This window comes from Corvus moneduloides, chromosome 2 (assembly GCF_009650955.1).
Source record: "Corvus moneduloides isolate bCorMon1 chromosome 2, bCorMon1.pri, whole genome shotgun sequence".
In the NCBI taxonomy this organism is placed as follows: Eukaryota; Metazoa; Chordata; class Aves; order Passeriformes; family Corvidae; genus Corvus; species Corvus moneduloides.
In genome coordinates, this window is record NC_045477.1 from 28,054,946 (window position 1) to 28,076,392 (window position 21,447).

General features: G+C 40.9%; 1 protein-coding gene across 2 annotated transcripts in view; it reads right to left on the reverse strand.

Moving 5' to 3' along the window:
- WARS2 (tryptophanyl tRNA synthetase 2, mitochondrial) overlaps window positions 1-21,090 on the reverse strand; it is a 45,267-nt gene extending 24,177 nt beyond the window's left edge. The window contains exons 1-2 of one of the 2 annotated variants that reach the window (XM_032098676.1): window positions 20,941-21,090; window positions 617-874 (exon numbers count right to left, since the gene is read on the reverse strand). In XM_032098676.1, the coding sequence (XP_031954567.1) occupies window positions 617-874; window positions 20,941-20,994 (312 nt within the window). In that variant the 5' untranslated portion in view covers window positions 20,995-21,090. Of the gene's footprint in view, window positions 1-616; window positions 875-20,241; window positions 20,731-20,940 lie in introns of those variants that run through there. The other variant, XM_032098677.1, reaches the window with a different exon arrangement.
- Between the last annotated feature and the right edge of the window lie 357 nt (window positions 21,091-21,447).

Consider the following 21,447-nt stretch of genomic DNA (forward strand, 5'->3'; position numbering starts at 1 on the left):
CCCTTGGGGTGGTCAAGAAAAGCACATGGTTTACATATGAATAAGCAGATCAGATGAAAAAACATGCATATGAAAAGGAGATTATAACAAAGAAGGGGGAAAAAAGTCCCAGAGAAGAACATCAACCACTGATGATGATGGTGGAACTGAAACAAAACTTACCATGAATCACCTGTTATTTTTGATTACTGTGCAGCTGGAACAATAAGTGGCAAGAGCTGATACAAAACCATAGAAACATGTTTTCCTTACCTTTATGGTTACACTGGCCACATTTATGAGTTAACCTTTTGTGACTAAAGTGAGACTTACAGAGATAAATTAGTGGTCTCCTAAGAGGTTTTTGAAGTATTTTACTCATAACTTGCACAAACTCCTAGCTCTGCTTCAGAAATTCACAATGTACTTATCCCTAAATGGGCATCTCAGTCATGGTTTCAGCCTTCAAAACTTCAAAACCACGGCAAGGGATAAGTTCAAAATCCAACACTGCTAACATTTTCTAGGACCACCAACACAAAGATGATAAAGGACTTTGGTAACGTTACACTTGTTCATGAAGATGTGTGGAAAGCCTCTTAATCAGAAAAAAATCTAACATAACAGGAACACTCACCAGCGACTGCCGGAACAGAAAACACTTCTTTGGGTCAATCCCACAGGCAAGGATGGCAGCAGTGGTGTCCAGGATGTTCTGGCGCAGGACAGCTGGCTCCTTGGGCATGGTGAGAGAGTGCATGTCCATAATGCTGTAGAGCACTGAGCTGCACTTTTCCTGAAGATTCACCCAGTTCTGAATGGCTCCAAGGTAGTTACCCAGATGAGGGGTCCCAGTTGGCTGGATACCAGAGAAAATTCGATCCACACGCCTATTCTGTGACAAAGCATTGGCAAAATTAACACACACTTTTCTTTCTTACATATTCTTTTGTATTTTAAAGTAATTTAAAAAAGCCTCATTTATGCCTGTCTCTTCTCCCCTCCTGTCAGTGCATTAATGTATAAATGACCTCACAACTGATAATTACAGTAAGTCAGTTAAAATACTCTATCTTACAGCAGAGAGACTGACAACTACCATAATTTTAAGCTGTCAGACTGCATATGGAAAAAAAGACAGCTGTAAATAAGATTGGTGAAAAGTTGGTCTCAGAAACCAAGTGGTAGATTCCTTCATCTTCTTTTGCAACAAAGCCGTATGTTTCTCTTTAGTTTCTATATCCACATGTTGGTTTCTATATCCACTCTGATATAGAAACTTAGGGTCACAGTGTAGAGAAATTCAAACGTTTTTGTTGTAAACTCATGCAATGTCGCAGTAGATTGCCATCTTAACTCCCATGAACATTGAAGTCTTATTTTTCTAGCTGCAAAGAACATTTTGAGCAGTTCCTGAAAGAAACCTACTTCTTGACCCAAAGGTCAAAGAATATTGAAAGAGATCATCAAAGTTCTCAAACTACCCATTTTGGCAGCAATAGAATTTCTGCAAGAGCTCTACAAAGAAATACAACTATAGCTCAAGATCATACCTGGAATACTGTCTATGCATCAGGACCAGTAAAATGTCAACACTGGAAATGAGTTCACAGAGAAACAGCAAAAACAAAAAAAGACTGAGAAGCAGAGGTTGTGAGCAAAGATTAAAAAGCTTGAAACATGTATAGCTTGGCTAACTGACAGTTACCATCTTAGAAAGTTTGTTTTCCTGCATCCCAGCCCTCCATCTGACCATTTTCTCAGAGCCCCAAGCTGTCAGCATATGATCAATTACCTCCCCGACCTTCCCAAAGAATTCCACCATATTCAGAAGTAGCTCAGCAATGTTTTATGTGAAAATGCTTGTTACATGCCAAGCTGTAAGAGCATGCAAGATTGCTCAACTTATAAATGAGGGTCCCCCCCCCCCCTTCAGCAAGCTGTACAATACAAATCCTCAGACTCAGTTGTGTGGCAGGATCATCAACTTCATTATGCCTGTGGCTGCATGATTTTTTTCCTGCTAACTTTTATGAGCAACATCTATAACTTAGCAGGAAGAATTTATTTACTGATGTAGTCTGTTTTCTTTTCTGTGAATCTCTTACAAATGTGTGTGGGAGAAAAAAAAGTCATACAACTATTAAAGCACACAAAATAGCAGTAAAAGTCAAGGCCAAGTACCATTATTTTTAACTATTTAAAAGGACTTCAAATTGACTTAATTAATTTTGACTCAGACTTAAGAAAAAATAATGAGAAAGTGTTTCCAAGTGGAATAGGACTTTTTTATTTTTAAGCATGATCTGTAGTTTAGAAAAGCCTAGACTATTTCTTTCAAAATTTGCTGAAAAATCCTCTGCTTTTAAGTAAGGCTGTTTTTCAGCTCAAGACAATTTTCTTACCCAATGTTTAAGTGTTTGTGCTGACAGACAAGAGCAGCTTTGGGCCAGCTGCCATGCTAATTTCTCCCGCTCACATAAATGCCTACACATGTAAGTCTTGATGGCAGCCCCTTCACCCCATCCCAAATATCTTCTTGACTTCTACTACATTCTTGAGTCAGTTTCTAAGTACTCTTGGAGAACCTCCAGCACAGGAGCCTCAAGGTAGTCACCTGAAGCAATGAAAAGCACACCCCTTCTTCCAACAGTAATTCCCGCTTCCAGTCCTTGTGCTCCAGTCCTTGACCACCCATGCGCCTCTTTTATCCATTACACAAAAATGGAGTTATGATACTCATCTCTCACTTGGCATTTGATTCCTTATTTCCTAGGAAACTACATCAGAGCATTTCTCACCACTCACACAATCCACTCACCTCCCACTAAGCTACTACCTGGCCTAGGACTGCAGTCAGCTTCGTGTTAACACTGAGAAGGGCCAGGTGCTCTCCTACAGAAGGAGGCATTCAACATTCCAACACATATAAACTAGATGGAGTCTTACAGAAACTTGGGATTCACTAGACTTCAGAGCTGTACTTTTATTCCTACAGGCCTAGAGCAGTTGCTAGGCAATGCAACAGGTACTTTACAGCCATAAGATCTGTCTTTTGATTCCTATGTTCCTTAACCAAGACAATAAGAAGTCAGGAAGAAAATAGTTGCCCACTAACATGGTGTTCTACCCCTAAGAGGATCCCAGAACAGCTGTCAACAGCTGTTGTTTGTCAGAGCACATAACATCTTCTCATGTCCATGTCATCCTTCACTAAGTTCAAATCTTGATGCTCCTTCCCACAATTACTTCTCCCCACAGTACTGCTTGCTTTCTAGTGCCCATTTATACGCCTGTTTAACAATGCTCTTCTTAAAAGGCCATACTTCTTACAGCCCTACTCTCCATTTCCTTACCAATTTCATCCCTCCTGTGTTCTTTTCTTCCTCCACTTGTGCTTTATACCCCTTGCTTCCCCAAAGAGCTCTTACATACAGCTCTTGATATACAGCTCTTACTGTACCATTATTACCATTATTACTACAAAGACAATAACAAGGCACAGAGAATGCCATGTTAAGGTTATTACTATTATTACTAATTAAGCTATTACTGCCTTGACTCCAATGACTTTATATAAAGTATGTTTTCCACCTGCACAGTTACAAAAGCTAAGAAACTTCATCAGGTGCCAGAAATCTACTATGGACCTGCATCAAGTAAAGTATGTTAGGATGACCAAGTTAAAGCATAGTGCAGAAACTTGCACATCTTCCAACTTCAGTCTAGTAAAAGACAGCATCACCTGAAATGCCTCCTAATGTTACAGCTTCTTTTCCCTGGGACCCTGAAGCTGGTGCTGCTTCAGTGCAGGAGCAGCTCTACTCCCTGGGGTAACTGTGTGTTATACCAGAAAGCAGGAATTTCTGTGCAGTCAGCACAGATCAGCTCATGTGCCAATACCCTGACCCAAAAAGTGCTGACACCCTGAGCCTGTGGAGAACAGTTCTGTCTAGAAACTTTGTCAGCACCCAAGTCAGGCAGACTCCATTCCCTTGCAGCCGCAGTCTTTGCTTCATATGTTTCCCATAACATGTTCATTATCTGCATTTTCAACTTCTCGGATCACTGTCCAGTTTGTAGATTATGTCACCATGAACATATTGGATGTATTGGCAAAATTGTGTCCCTTAATGTGAGTGTAATACACTCAATACATAAAAATGCAATAGTGACATTTAAATAGGCAGTTTGAGAATGTCTTTCACCAAGAAAATACAAGACATCAGTGTCTCAGCATAAACCGTATGTTCAAATACCATACTAACTCCAAATATTCAAAGGCTAACAATGAGCTAATGAAAGGTAGGTTTGTTGTAATACTACATAAGTTAGCATCTGGTGACACACCACATGTTGAAAACACACGATGTACAATGTAAAATGGACACAGTTTCACATAAAGAAAGAACCAAGTTCTCTATTCATTAAAGAGAATACCTGTGAAGGCAAGCATGACATCTTTAATGGTGCTTTGTATGTTCGAATGGTAAACAAATGCTTACAAAAGGTTTGTTCAGTGTAAGGGCAATAAATAGTAACTGAAACATCAGAAACAAACAGTAGCAGTATTATATTCAGTCTAAGCTTGGCAATTACTTAACCTGAAGTACAGAATTCACAGAAATAAGTAAATCCAATCATGAAAACTGAGCTAGGCTGAACCTGAGTAAAGCATTAGCAAATCCATTACAAAGAACAAACCCATACTGGCTCCCAGCTGAGGGACCAGTTGACTAGAAGTCTTTCATCTTTAACTCCTTTGATTCCATCTAACAACATAAAGTACGAGAAGTTACAGCAAATAGGGCCGCATGAAATATTCCATTGTGTTAGCAGAAGTCTATATTAAAAAAAGCCCACACAAAACACCCTCAAATGAATCTTGGATTTCTTGCACTAAAAATATACAGAGAACATTGCTCCTTTGGAGAGAGTTTATGTTCCCTGTTTGTTCACTCTGTGAGAAGCAGCGGGCAGCATAGCAGCGTGGCAGGGGACTTCTGCCTGGTACCATGAAATCATGGGGCTGGAATGCACTTCAATGGAGCTGTTAGGTCAGGGGATGGGAGCTGTATGCACCAAAGTACTGGAGTTGGAAAAGGATAAAAACAAAAGGAGTGAAGACTTCCCAGTGGAGCAGAGTGAAAGCCACAAGACATGCAGCTCCAGCCCACAGGCACTCACTCATTCAGACATCTGTAGTAAGCACAGTGTGAGCCTGCTGCTCGTATGTTTAACTCTGTGTGGTGTGTGCACCTACACCAGTGGTGCTGCATCCTCACTCCTGTTAAGAGAGCAGTAGCTGACAGATGACTTAGCATTGACTATTTGTTTTCTCTCTACAAGACCACTGCACGGCAATTCTAACCACCACAGTGCACTTCTCAGCTGCATTACCAAATGAAGCTTGGCCCCAAACCCATTAAGGTTCAGGTGCTCTCTTACCTAACCTCCCTTTCATGATGAGATAAACAACTGCCACTCCTTATACTGAAAAAGTATCAGCATCTAAATGCTCTCAATCAGGAATAAGTATTATATTCTTATCCCAGACTAGGATGGCTGGTCTGGTCCCGCCATCCTGCAGCGCGGCCATATCCATTTTCAATGCAGAAGACGAAAGATGACAGCTTCCAAAAATTCAATGCTGCTCTCTTGGACCAAAGCAGAGCTTTTCTCTGTATGCCATATTGGTAGGAAGGAGAGCTACTACTGTCAAGGCCTCAATTCAGCAGTCAAAAACACAATCATTCCCCTTCATGAGATAGATGTGCCAGAACTGGAAGACACACCATAGCTGATAAAGGAAAAGATCCGTGCAGATCCAAGCATCCCGTGTTACAGACAATTCTTGGTATCCTGGTTACATCCTTGATTATCTGGATGTTTAGCTTTATGAATTCTGTGAATGCTGAACACAAGAACTTACCTGCTGAATACATGTATTTGCCTGGTACAGTCAAGAGAAAACTGCTTCTCATATATATAGTAAAATCGGTCATAAAACAGTTCCTCCTTTACAAAGAGTTACAGAAATAAAATCAAGTGAAAGCATTCACAAGACTTAAGTCTTCAGAATCTCTCTTCTTTACAACTCCACGTGAATATTGCCATCACACACTTGAAATGACAGCAGACAAGCTCCAATTATAAGGAAACCTTATGCCTATGCTTTAATCTGTTTTGGGTTTTATAACCAGAGAAATGTAGTACCCATTCAAGGAGGTAAGAGAAAGCTGCCAGTAGACAAACAATTCCCAGGATTGTTTTCTCTTTTTATTTTGGCATAGGCATGTTATAAAATTACATAAGAGTATACATATAAGTGTGGCTGGTTAGAGTTCAGTTAAGACCTATTGTTTAACACAACAAACCATAAAATGATCACATTAACCCTGCCCTAGAAGTACAGAGGCAGTGCCTGTCAGCTTCTCAATCTACCCAGTCATGGGGGAGACAGATACATTTTCAAAATCAAGGAGGCTTTTGCTAATTATACCCTTGGAGTGACTGAAGGTAAGGACAAAGCTTTGGACTAACTAGTTTCTTTGGACTTTGTTCATGACTCTATCCCAGCAACCGAGCAGACAGGAGATAGGCTTATGCCTCCATCTGTAATACATCTTACAAATATTTTAATTTCTAAATAATAATAAAAAAAAAGCCCTGACTCACAAGCTCGCCCTGGGCTGAAACAAAAGCAAGAGATTTTAGACCCAAACCCCACAATGTTACAGAAAATTATGACAGTATTACAAGAGCAGCTGCAACAGAAATCACCCCCCAAGCCACAGCGGTGCTTACAATTCACATGCTATAGCATTTAGCTGCTCTGCTTTATTTTAACAGCCATTCAGTTGGGGCAGAACAGGTGAAGAGCCAAGTGAGAGCCACGGCATCAGAGCTGATTCTAAACACAGGTGGTGGGCACGACAGAGAGAGCAGGAAGCCGACAGGAGAATCACTGCTGACATGTAGGACAGGGAAGATTGATGGCTTCCCTCTCTAGTTTTCCCCACTGTGTAGGCACGCAGGGGGTGGGGGAAAGGGACGGAGAAGCTGCTGTGCTGGCGACATAACACACCACAAGCCTCCACAGCACCAGCGCTGATTAATGAGACTGGAACGACTCAGGAAACAGCAAAGGATCATTCACAGACTTTGCTCTTGTTATAATTTTATTCGTGGGGATTCATTTTGCCCCAGCTGTCCCAAGCTGAAGAAAGTTCAAATTTGCCAGAGGAAAAGAAAATGTGGAAGTCAAAGGGAAGAAAGAGCAGCATAAGCAAACACAGACATGCATAAAACACAAAAATTGGAAAATTCGAAATTTTGAACATGAAGACCTTCTCAACAGGGATCAAAAAGAGAAGAAAAATAAAACCAAAACAACACAACCAAAAACTTGCTCCAAGCTCAGAGACAAAAGAAATTCTTTGGCTGACAAAAGTCACCAACTACTGCATCTTTTGCATCTGTCTACAATTTTTCTATTTCCCTTATTAATACTTGGCAACTTCAAAGCTCTGGTTGCTAAAATAATATGCTTGTCTGTTAACACTGGCTTAGAAAAACCTGTCTTGAGACAGTTATTAAGCAGCAAAATGAAGGAAAGCCAGACAAGTCAGATTTTACTAGCTAAAGCATAAATTTTAAAGCCTAATTGGGACAATTTAAGTATTAATGTTAGAGAAAGAAAAAAAATTAAGGAAAAGGGAAACTTAGGAGCAGTGTATGTACTACTTACTTTGCTTCATTTATTGTTTTTAATGCAATTACTTCTCTGCAAACTTGCTGTGGAAAATTTTGAACATGTTTATTTTGATCTGATAATTCAATATGTCAAATACATCTGGTACAAATGCTATTTCAACATGCTTAATTCTTAAAATGAGAGACTAAAGATCTAACATTAAATTAGAAAGAAACATATTTATACCAGAGCAAGTTTTCAGATAAATAGCTTCGGAGAAAAGATTAACCCATTGCCCAGAAACTGAACTAAATTAAGATTTAAACAGCACTGCCTAGTACCCCTTTCTTGAATGTCAAATGCACTCATATTTAAGCTTCAGTAGGACTTTAATATTTATATTTCAAATGAGAAACACATTTAAAGGAGGAACATTTACAGCACATACTAACCCCACCCTATAAATTTAACTCTGCCCTCTAGGGCTAGCAAAAGAACTCAGTGTGACTGCGGCTGGGTTAGGCTGCCCTCTCATGCTGCCTTGTTACAGATGACTCAGCAAATGGCTCCTTTCATGTGGCTCACTGCATCCCGCAAATGGATTCTCTCATTTGCTTTATGAGCCCCACGTGCCACTCGGGGTGCTAATGACAGCTGCACTGACAGACACGGGGATTATCTACAGCAGCTTGCCACAGTTCCTGCCACCACACACCACAAGGTACCTCTGGACCTGAGGGAACCGTGGACCCTTCCCTCCCGTGTCGAGTGGAACAGGAGATACAACCTCTGGTTAGGGACTTGGAGACAGCCAGCAGCCTCCTGGCTCAGAAGAGCTGGCTCCAGTTCTCTGCAGAGGCCTAGGACACGAACCTGTGGTAACATCTGTGCACAGCTGGTGAAGGAACCAAGCACTGGGTCTGCACGGAGCCAACAGAGGTCACCAGTCTTACCCTAAACCACAGTGTCTTCCTTAGCAAGCACACAGCCTAATAGTCGTTATTTTTTGTGCTGTGCTCCTTACAGTTCTCCACATCAATTTGAAGGACAGCACATCACATCAGCATGTTAGAACTCCTGTTCAAAGCGGAGCCATAACCCAGCTACAGAGCAGGTCCAATGCACACTGAAACATGCGCTACTTCTGCACCACCTGGGTTTCAAAGGTGTGCACAGAACTGCAATTCATGGCCTCAAATGCTGCCCGATGCAGCCTTAACCCTGGTTAAAGATTCTCAAACCATTTACTTGCCTTTTTAAAGCTGGGGCAATAAAGTTTCTCCAGTCAAACTATCGAACCATAGACATTAGCTGCAGGTTGTATCAGTCTGTTTCACCCAGGGCAGGTGAAAGGCTAAAGGAATTAATAACAATATATTTTAAAAACTGCAGTGGAAGGAAGGTGCTAAAAGACAAACCAAATTAGTGCCTTACTGACATGAAGCTGCAGCAGCAGCTAAACCTGGTGAACTATCAGCAGGAACCTTCCAGCCAGACAGGCAAGGAAGGAAGGTAAGGTCAGATTGGTACATTCTGCATCCAAATCCATCAGATGATGCACTCAATGCTCAAAAGCTGAAAACTTCACAGTTCCAGTACCGCAGGCATTGCTTGGAAGAGGTGGCACCAGGGAAAAGGAGAGGGAGAAGCAAGACAACCTTTGTTACACTGTGGAGAAAACCCCTAAGACACAAATCCATATAAAAACTAGCTTACTGCTCATTGAACAATGCGGCTGAACCAGCAACAACCAAAGTTTTTAGGCACAGGTGCCTCCTGGAAACAGCTCCACAAAGCACCCATCAGGTCTGGCTTCCTTCTGACCCAGCTGCAGCCCCATGGACTAGCACAAAGCACACTGGCATGGAAGCACTGAGCCAGGGAGCTCACAGCCAACCTCGTGCTCCACTCTGGGACCTCAGAGTTACTCTGTATCAGTCAGCTCAACTTCAATTCCTGGAAAAATACGGGAACAAATAATGAACTTTGAAGAAATTACAGAAATAACAGCAGACAGCAGTATTTCTCAAGAACTAGTGCATCTCAAGAACTCTGATAGCCTCCCATAGCACAAGAGATGCTAGAATGGAGAAGCAGTACTAAAGGTTATATCCTGATATTCATTAGGTTCCAATGCTATCTCAGTTTCCGATAAGCTAGAGAAATAACACCTCAAACACAATATTATATGCTGGGGGTGAAACTGGAGAGAGAAAAAATCCTGAAAACGGCACTTACTGATGGCTTACAGCGGTTGGGAAAAGATATATCAAATACAGTTTTGCAGGGTTTTGTCCTGGGTCCAGTATTATTTGATATTTTTGTATCTCCATTAGTAATGTGGATGATGAAATAGAGTATTAATTAAATCTGCAGACAAAACAAAGGATGATAAGGGCTCAAAATAATCTTGACAAAGCAAAGAAATGGTCTGAAAAACCAGAATGCTATTTATCAGGCAAAAGTACACAAATTTATACAGGAAAGTCTACTCAGCCACACAAACACAGGAAGGAGAACAGCTGTCCAGGCAACAGCTACAGAACAGGGTCTGGGGTTTGTAATATTTCAGAAGGTGAGCATGAATCAATACCATGCAGTTGCAAAACTACCACATTTGTAAACTATACCAAAAATTGCACGGGACTATATGAATAGGATGAAAATCCAGGAGACAGAAAACAATTTGCTCATCTTAGGATGAGGATGCCCTCAAGCTGGAGAGCTTGGACAGTTTAGGTCCTGTATTTCAAAACAGTGGTAGAAAGAGGCCATAGAAGTTCAACCAAATCCAATGAGTGACCTGAAAAAAAAGACTGCACGAAAGCCAGAAATGCTTTTAGTCCAGTGGAAGGATGACTGTGAAAGTAAAAGCTCTTAAACAATGAGCTTAAGGTGAAGTAAGAAAGATTAAGATCAGATGTAAAGAAAAGCTTCCAAGAGTAAGAAACAGAAAGCATTTCAGAAGACTGCTTACAGAGGTACTTTATTAAAATAAATAAATAAATAAATAAATAAATAAATAAAATGTGTTGATAAAGATGTAAGGGCACTCAATTCTTATTTTGGGCCAGGGGAAACACCAGATCACCTCAAAGAGGGTCTGTTCCAGTCCTCTGAGCCCATATTTTGACATAGGCAGGATTAAAGCCAAAGTGAGATGACCAAAGAGGATGGAAAAGGAATCAGAATTCTATTCAGATAGATTAGATCTCATGGCATTTGAAAATCCAACAAAAATGTAAGAATTGAGGCCTTTTCACTGATAGCAGCTAAACACTGACAAGCTTTGAAAAACCATTCTAAAAATGTTGAAAGATGGGAAATACAAGTCAATAAAATGTTGTTGAAAGATGGGAAATACAAGTTAACATTTAAACATTTGTAAACTGGTACATGCCCACATTTAAAAATGTACATTGCTCAACAGAATAAATGTGATAGCAGCAAGTGAAGAATTAAAACTTATTTTGCTACAAGATACATGTGGAACTGTCAAAATGCAGTGAAAAATGTAATATATTTCTAAATTATAAATATAGATTATTTGATATATGAAAGGTTCTGTGATTTTAATATATTACACTATTCTAAGTATCAAAACCTTCACAACCTTGAAGCAAAACAAACCAGAAGGCTAAAGAATGCCCTCAAAACTAAATACTTCCCTCACAGAGAAATTAGAGCAGTTTTATGCTTTTGATCACAGTAGTATCCAAATCTCTTAAAACATCTGATTGCTCTTGCTCTTTCTCTGACCTCTAGCTGAAAGAGATTTTATTGTATTTTTTTATATATTTTCTTCAAGTGAGGAGTCAGCTTGCTACTAAGATTGCCCTATGGGATATAAACAAAGAATATCGACTTACATCTAGAGAGATGTTTTTTAAAAAATATTTTTTGTTTGTAATTACCATGTTTCTTCAGAATATTGTCCTAGAAACTCAAAGAGTAGTTCATTTCCTCTCCATTATTTTATTTGGCAATTTCCTGTAGCAAGGAAAAGTTGGCTTCATTTCACATGGGGCCAAAATTAACACAGCTGTTCAAAAACTTTCACCTTGTGGTCACAGCATGAAATTCATCTCAGGTGAATAGGAAAGTTTTAAAACCACCTGATGGATGTTGAGAGGCCTTAGAATGTGGAAATATCGGTAAATTCCATAATGATGCACACATGCACAAAGAAAATGCTACAGCTGGTCCTCCTTGTCTATACTGGAATTTAAATATTTTAGACACAATAATCACACTTGTATCTGGGACTTCTAGGGAATTTAAAGAACTTTTTCTGGAGCTAGATAATCTCACAGACTGCATTTAAACTGTTGTTATCAGTGCAGGCTGGTCCTGAAATCACCAGGCTGGGCTGTTTCCACAGAAAGAACAAACAAGAGATGAGCAATGGATGAGGGGGACAAACACAAGTGTTCATTTGTGCTCAAGACAAGAGGATGCAGCCAAGTGAGATGAGAATGGTAACAGCAAACTGTGACTTGCTTATTGGACCCCCTGGGTCCAGCAACATCAAATGAAAGTTCCCTAGTTCGTGTGTGACATTCACTGCTTTGCTTGTCCTAAAGAGGAGATGTTTCTTGCTGACTTACCTGTATTATTCAAACTGGCCCACAGGAAGCCAGGCAAATTACCAGCTCTCAGTTTGGGTGTACGCTGCGGAATATATCAGTGTAAAAAGAGCCCAAGGGTTTTTACTGTTGGTATCCCAGGGATGTGTAATACTCCATTTTCTTTGGGTACTGGCAAGTATTCTGAATACTGGAGACTTACAATGTTGCATGGTCAACTGTGAAAATGTCCCTCTGGAGGGAGTGACAGCACCTCTAGCTGCTGTGACCTGGCTTAATGCTTGATGAACAGGAGTCAGAATGCTGACATTGCTTTAACTTTGCAAATATCTAAAATGTAGATAGGGTTAAAAAAACACCCAACAAAACACTCCAGTGGAAGTACATGAAGAGCAGAATGTGAACTTGACTGCACAACTTACATGGGCTAATTTGTTGCCAGCAGAGATGCAAAATGAGATTTGGTCAGGAATTCAGAGGGCTGGACCCCTCATTCCCTTTACATAAGCAACAAAGAGGCTTTGAAATGTTTGAAACTGTTTTGTTCTTCCATGCAAACGGAAAGCACCCTATGGATGCCTATTAAGTAAAGTCTTTCCACATCTTGGCAAGTATGTGATTTCAAGAAAAATATTTGCAAATGGATAACCCAATTCAAGAAGAAGTCAAAGACCACCTTTGAAAGAAACTTTGATGTGGCTATAAAAAGATTATATTTAGGAAGGACAGTATAGCGTGGTTCTGTTGTCAAAAGTTTGTACCTCCCCATATTTCTTTGCTGTTTTTTGTATAAAAAGCAATGCTGGTAAGCAGAGAAGTGAATGCCCATGAGACGTAGGATTAAGGCAGAATCCCTGAAAAGAACTGCTCCTGACTGTTGGATAAAGACAAAACAGGCCATTTAGCAATCTCACTGCCAAAGGACAGGGATATTGGAACATCCACAAGTGTGAAAGCAAATGACAAAAATAGTCGCTATGTGAACCTGTGGTGAAATCATCAGGAAGCGTGGAATCTTTTATTAATGAGGAAATGCTGCTATATCTTTCCCAATGTACAGTATCATGTACAGATTTCAAAGTCAGAACTATGCACCTGGCAAAAGGAAAAAGATGATGGTGAGACTAGGAAGTTGTGAAGATATCTGCAATTCATTTTCTTTTTTAATGCTGTCCAACAACCTTCAAATGAGATTAACAGGTCAGCCAGACTCTGAGGACAACACTATAGACCAATATACAATATTTGATTGTTACTGAGTGTATGTGATCAGAAACAACAACGATGATCAGAACAACACATGCTCCATCTGTCAGGACGGCAGAATGTATACAATTTCATCTCATTTCAGCTTCTGAATACTTCTGGGAATTGGAAGAATCTTACAGAAGCTCTGAGCTTCAAAAATGGAAATTTAGCACTATCCAACTCTAAGATCCTTCTGCACAGGAATGTAAATATTGACACCCACCTACGTAAGTGGTGGCTTACCACACTTTGACATATCAATAAGAAGCATTTACTTCACCTTCTAATCTGTAGTGTAAGGCTCCAAACCACTTATCCATAAACAATACAGGTAGTCTAAACAAAAAGAAATTCCTAGTCTGAACAGTTATCAAAGTGTCATCTAAATACAAATGAAGCACAGCAGGGTTTTATCTGCCTGTTATAAAGATAACATCCTTGCAGTAGTTTATAACACAAGCTACATGAAACACCATGAAAACTGAGGAAACCCCAATTTTTAAACTTCACACAACCCTTATTCTTCATTCAGTTATTGTGCAGACATCACTGAAGGAACTGGATCAACTTCACCACTCTATTGCTTTGGCCAGCTCCAAGGAGCAGACGCAGGCCCTAGCATAATTCAAAGAACTTGAAGCTAAAAGTAAAAGCAGACATTTAATTTCTGGTAGCAATCATCACATTTCAGCACAAGAATGAGGGAAATGAGAAAGTAAGTATATATATTTCATTGTCTATTTGTGTGTGTATACATATATACAAATATGTATCTATTTCCTCTCCCATGCAGTGAGAAATTCAGGGCACTCTCAATGTGGATATCTATCTCCAGGGGCAAATATATATTTAATCCTCTCCAGTGGATATATAGATCTGCCTGATACAGCAGAAAATCATAAAATCTGCTTTGTGATTTGTCTGAGTTAGGGACTCCAAGAATGATACTGTTAGTCAAGGGCTCAAATAATCAAAAGGAAAACAATTTCAATTCACTGCACAACTCAAAAAATGTATGATCTAAGGTGGCTTAACTGACTTAATGCTTGGGGTTTTTCTTCACTTCAACTTCTGATCCTACTGCAATTTGAGTCAATTCCACTGAATGTTTGTTCATCTAACCCTAGAGTCGCAGCATAAACCACAACTTGTGTCATGGAAAAAGTAATTGTTGAGTGTCAAGAATAGCACTTGCTGTATTAGTAAATGGAAATTCTATCTGCCAATGGAACAGCATTAAAACAGGACTCCAGTCTCCTGTCTAGAGACAGAGGTGATCTGCTACAGACTGCCTCACAATGCTTGTTCAGCACATGCACTGGAGAAATTTACACAAAACTTCAGCATCCACGAAGGCCAAAGTTGCATCTTTCATTAAACTCACTGTACAAAATATGTTAATAAAAACAGAAGTCCCTCAAGAGAAAAAACAGGCTTAGTCAAGACACTGGAAGCAAGGGCCAGAGGGGGAAAAGAATGGTGGGACTCTACCCAAGCCCTGCCAAGATGCCAGAATAAAGGGCTGTTTCCTGCTAAAACAATCTATGTTTGCCAGATTTTATTGTTAGAACTCCATTATGGAAATGAATAGGACCCGTTCATGCATCAAAGATCCTTCATTTCTGTCTACAATGGGGGCTCGCTCTGTGCAGCTACAACAGTGGTCAAGATCCACTAGAGACAAGGCATTAAGCAAGACAGATTGCAAGAAGTCTCTCTACAACTGAAAGTCTGATAAATCTGAGTGGAAACCTGAGCTCTCTCAAATCCAGTGAAATCCCAAGAAATGTATATTCTCCCTGTATAGTAACTTGCCTTCAGCTCTGGAGATGATACAAAAGCTAATGATTTCATTCTTGCATGAAGAACTATTCCACTGCTTTATCTGAAAGATAAACCAGTTTCCCTAGAGGATTAAACGTATTTAGTTATTGTTTACTTATTTATTTAGCTATTTAGTGATTAGAATAAAAACAAGCGACCGATGAGGAAAAACCTCCATTCCAATCTGAATAGAAGACACTAGAGGTTTAATCCAAAGGCTGGAAGATGTTGCTAAATCCAGTTGATTTCATAAGGATCTGGGTAACTAAGTAACTTCTTAGTATCTGTGCCCAGTAAAAATGGCAAACAATATTAAAATCAGGAAAATAGGAAAAATTAAAAAAAATAAAAAGACACCAATTTCTACATATGAATCCACATAGAGGCTACCTTAATTGGAAAGAATTTCCCAAATCACTTAGATCTTTCATAAAGGTCCTGTATATTACAATATATTGAACCAGCCCATACTGGACACCAGAAAACATCAGGGAACAGGTATTTGCATTTCCAGCCTTTTTTCCTCAGTCAAAAGCACTTAGCTGCTACTTCCAACCTTCATGCTCTGTAGAAGAAAGAGATGCAACACAAGGGACTGTCACAATCATAAATCCAGGGCAAGCACTTAAAAATCTGCCTGTTCATCCATCAATTTCAGCACACAACTGTCTGGACAGGCATTCTGAAGTTGACCTGCTGCAGTAACCTGGGTATGTGTGCAGCTTGTTACATGCACCTGGGGACTCATTTCATTAGTGGTTAACAAAGTGACCCCTATGTGACAGCAACAAATTCAAGATGGGAACATGGATGCTTTTAAACTGTTTGCATTTCATTTATAACACATCTGAATAATACAAAAAATTGAGCTCTCTCTCCCACTGTAGTTTTAACTACAATCTTTGAAATCCTTAAGGATTAGGGTCTGGTAATTTCAGTAACTTCCTTTCTCTGGAGTCCATATGGTAACTATACCTAAAAATTTTGAAGATTTAATTTGCAGTCTGGGAAAAAGCATTTTAATGGTCTTCTCCAAAACAACCCTTCAATTTTTATCTAACTGCCTTTTTCAGAGCCATCTTTGTTAAAAAATATGAAACATGACCAGTCATTAACATGACTATCACAGTAACAATGGAGCGATCAGGTGCCCTGAATACAGAAGGAACAATACTTCCTCAAAAAAAGTAAATCAAATTTCATCAGACCCAAACAATCTGAAGATCTCCTCTTAAAGCACTGACAATACTGGCCACAGTCACCAAGGTTCAGCACAGTCACAGAGGCCCAGCAAAGCATCACAAGACCAAAAAAGGAAAAATGGCATTCCCATCTTCAAAAATCCCGGAAAAGAGGAGCAGTCTGAGAGGTAGTCTGCTTAGCATCAATACTCAGTGAACAAAACCCATCTTTTGCAATTCCCTAGAAGACAACTAGAGGAAAACAACAGCAAATGAGGATTTGTAAAGAGCAAAGCATGCCAGATTAGTCTTACTAGCCTTGAGACTCATTAGCCTGCTCCAGCAGGGGAAAATGTAGTAAATGCCTCTTGATTTTAGCAGCACCTTTGTTCATGAACTGTAAAGCAAATCAGAGAAACTACATTCAGGGATCTATATTGTGGTATTTTTTTAAAGACACTGACACAGGTGAAGAAACAGATACATTCCTAAATAAACTGCTAAGATTACCAGTATATTGACTAAGATTGCTTGGATTTGAAGATTCTGTACTTGCAGTGGTCCTGACTAAACATTCACCAGAGATATTTTCTGTGCAACACTCACCAAAAGGTAGAAGAAACATCCTTCTATGGTGAAATGGTGAAACTCAAACCAATTTCCTCTTTGTATGACCTGGAGAGTGTGTGCTGGAGTCAGTGTCTTGAGTTTCATTACAGCAAATCCAACTTTGAGTGCCAGAAAAGAAAAAAAGAAGACTAAATTCTAGCACCAAAGAGGGAAGGATTTTGTCTTAAAAAATATCAACCCTTGTGGCTGGAAGACGCAGTTCTGTACCACATAAAGCTAAAAGAGAATCCACTTTCTGATGCATCACTCCTGTGAAAGTTGACAAGAGATGAAGGTTGCAGGACATCAAAATGCACAGGTTAGCAACAACAATACAGCCAGTAACAGATCCTGTGTGAAGGCCAGGGAAGGCTTTCCTACCAAAGAGGAAAGACTAGGGTAGGAGAAAAGGCAGCAAAATGAGAAGTTCTTCTTTTCTTTAAAAGATATTCTCAGGAAGAAAAGCAATACAGGTATTGGAGTATTCTTACAGTAACTGCAATAACTACTTTGTTACTAGATAACTACTTTAATACTAGAAAAGAAAAATGATGCCAAAGACTCCTTCTTGAAAGCAAATAACATCTAAATGTATACTTCCAGATGAGTGTCTGGAAAGCCACTTAGTGATGCATGAGACCCTACTATCAAAAGCAAGACCTTGCCATTCCTCTACTTCATCTCTGCAGCCAGGACTAAACCTAATCCATGTTTTATCAGGATGTACACCAACAACCGACTGACTCACCTTAGATTAAATTTTCCTACTGACAGGTTATGCCACAGTTGGATTTCTCATAATTTTATCAGTAATTCCCTGGAGTACCTGTAGTTGCCATTTTTAAGAGTGTCTCATCAAAGAAACAGACTTGATGAAATGACTTTCTATAACCCTAGCTTAGGGACCACTGAAGAATTTGGGAAATAAGCTTTTAAAAGTCAAGATACCCCAAACATAATTAATCTCTCCAACAAAACATTACTTTCTGCTTAACCACATATATTATGCCTACAAATTTTAGCTGTGTGCTAGAAATATGTACAACAAAAAGTACAGAGCAACTTTTCCACAGCATGGTAAATCCAGCATAGCGATGAACTGTGCACTACAGCGAAACAAAGCTGGAACCACATAAATTACGTCTTCTAGTGACTACGACCACATTATCAAATGCTTAAACATCAAAACTATGAGGGTGCCAGTAGACACACTGCTCAAGCTTCAAGGCAAACACTTTTCCAGCTTGGAATTTGAATACTCCTCATCAGCAGGCAACAAATACATGATCTGTTCCAAGCTGTCTACCAAGTAGCTGAACCACTCCCGAGTCCAGCCTGGCAACATGAACAGCATAAATAAGGGAGCTGTTTTTTCCCCTCGATTCTTTTGAAGATGCACTGTAAGTACCTCTTCAATTCCAGTGCAATTCTTTCCAGATAGACATAAGAGGGCACTTAAAGCGAGAGAGAAAAGTGATAAAATCCCACAACCTACAGGACTCACAAATTTAAAACCAGAGCAACAATGCAAATTACTACTGTTAGTTGAGGGTGGGTGATCTGAAGCTATACAAAGTTGGTCAGAGCACGGTGCTATTAACACGAGGGTTGTGGGTTCAATCCCCATATGGGGTTTTACTTAAGAGTTGGACTGGATGATCCTTGCAGGTCCCTTCCAACTCAGAATATTCTGTGAATCTGTGAACCAACACTAACTTTGTGCTTCTTTTCTTTTAAATGAAAACATTTAAAGAATAACAAGAAGGAAGCACATTCTCAGACCTATCACACCTAAAGACATCATGGCAACAGCAGCCAGGTGATAAAGCACCTGGTACGTAATCTTGACCTGACAGCTGACTCAGATGTGGCAATAAAATGCACATCAGAGTAAATATTAATATACAACATGAGCCATGTTCACTCAGAGTAGATTTCTTTATTATGCAAGATAAATCAGATTTCGTCGCTAGAGGAATGAAAGCAGGGGAGGGCATCTGCTGTGATACTGAACAGAGCCAAAGAGTCACCATGTGCATGAGGAAAGATAAGCATATTCAAATCCTTTCAATATTTTTCAAGGAACTTTTGAGTTCTAAAAATAATGAGTGGTTTGAGGTATCTTTGCAAGACCTGCTTTGGCAACATATTACTGGGACTGTGCAACTGTTCAAATTTTAAGTGTTAGAAACCTAGGAAGATTTAAGAACATGTAAGTGAAATTAAATCAAAGCACCTCAAGACATGGAAACACCCAACAAGTTTATCGAGTATGCCATATTGAGATTCCTTAGCTCTTCTATATTGTTACAGTTCAACGCAATCTTATACATAAATGAATTCTGAAACAAAAAATACAAGCAGAATCCTTACTTCTGCCTCACACTAACGAAGTAGTACGAAGAACGCAGTTACTAAGTAAAATATCAGTTACCAAAGTTTCATATGGAATAACAGGTTCTTCCTCTTTTGCTTTTACTCTACCTCGTCAACAGAAAGGGCAGAATCAAGGTTATCTGCATGGTATTAGCTGTTTTAGAATGTAACGAAACATGCCTTGATTTCTCAAACTTCATTAAAAAATCCTAGTTCTGAAATAGTCCTGCAATGCGTAGTTTACCCAGATTCACCACTATATGCACCAACTTTTTGTGCACTAGTGTGTGTTATAGCTTGACGTGCTCAGAATATCAGCTCCATGGCCGAGGGTAACAGAATTCACTTGCTGCAAATTCATAGACAATACAGATTACATCGAGAAACTGAAAGGCATCTTTGATCTTCTTCCTACCCTATTTATTTCTTCTCACAAGGAACATGAGACATCTCTACCCTGGTACTCATTCTGAATAATGTGTTCCTTTATTGAAACATACCATACTATTCAGGATTTGGATGACGTGCGAAGAGCAAGATTTTAATGAAAAAGCCAATTGTCCAACTAGGGGAAACATTCTCTAAAGTGATGCAACATTAGTATTATTGTCATCAAATTCTTCCACTCATTTTAAAAACAAGGCTACAAGCTACATAAAGATTTCTAAGGAAGCTATTCATAGACATAAAACTTTACGAAGGAGGCTGCCTACAAACACAAGGTCACTGAATATATACCTACCTGACTTGGCTGATTGCTTAGGGTTATCTTCCAAAAATACAATCAATGCAATCAGATGTTCTTTTATTTCAATTTTCTAATAGAATGGGGGGGAGTGAGAGGGGGGAAAGGTCCTGATGATTACAATAAAAATCCCAAACGTGTTAAAGAAATTTAGACACTACTACACCCCACTGAGGTCGTGTAAGTACCAAGGGAAGGGGCTGACATACGTCCATTCAGACACCTATGCGGTTTGGTTTTTTCTTTCCTGCTGGAGAAGACAGGAGTTTGTAGCCAGTAGGTGCATTTAAAGTCGAAAGGGAAGAAGAAAAGACCACCGCTGAAATCCCGCACAACGCCCAGCGCTACCTCAGCGCTTGAACGACAACCAAGTCGCCGGCACTCGCCGGCTCAGGCCTCCTTCTCTCCCGCTCCCCGAGCGCCCCGCGGAGTCGAAGCCCCTGCGGCTGAGCGGAGCCAGCGAGAACCAGCCGGCAAGCGGGAGGGACGCTCCCTGAGGCGGGAGCGCCCGGCGGGGAGCGCGGCTCCCCGAGGGGCGGCGGGAGCCGGCCCGGCCCCGCCCCGCGCCCCCCGCATGCGCGGAGCCGGCCCGCGGCACGGGGCGGATGGCGGCTGGGCCGGCCCGGCCCGAGCGCGGGGCTTGTCCCAAACCGGGCACACCGGGAAGCGACGGGGGAGATGCCCCAGGCCTGTTACCTGGCCGAGGGTCCCGCGGTGCAGGGCCCGGATCAGGCCACTCGGTGTCGCCATGGCAAAGGCGGGAAGGAAGAAGCGGGGGGGAGGGAACCCGGGCAGGAGCCGGGCAGGGTCCACGCATGTCCCGCAGCCCGGAGGGCGCAGGCGCGGTGCCGGCGCTGGGAGGGTGCGGGTACCGGGAAGGGGCGGTGCTGGCGGCGGCACGGGCCTTTCTGGGGATGGAGGGAATCGCTTCCTCTTTTTCATGGCTCCTGCCTCACCTGCGAGGTTCTCAGCAGCGCGTCCCCTCGGAGGCTTCCTCAGTCCCCGCATCCTTCCGGCCGCCTGGCCGTGCCCACGGCAGCTTTTCCACGGAGAGATCCGCAGCCTGGCTGCTGCTGGAAGATGCGCGCCTCTGCCCGTCCTGTCAGACTAACTAAAATCAGCCCCCACTGAGCGCCCCCAAAAGCTGCTCTCTGCCCTCAATCTGTTCCTGCTCTGCCCGAAAGCCGAGGCAGAAGCAGCTCT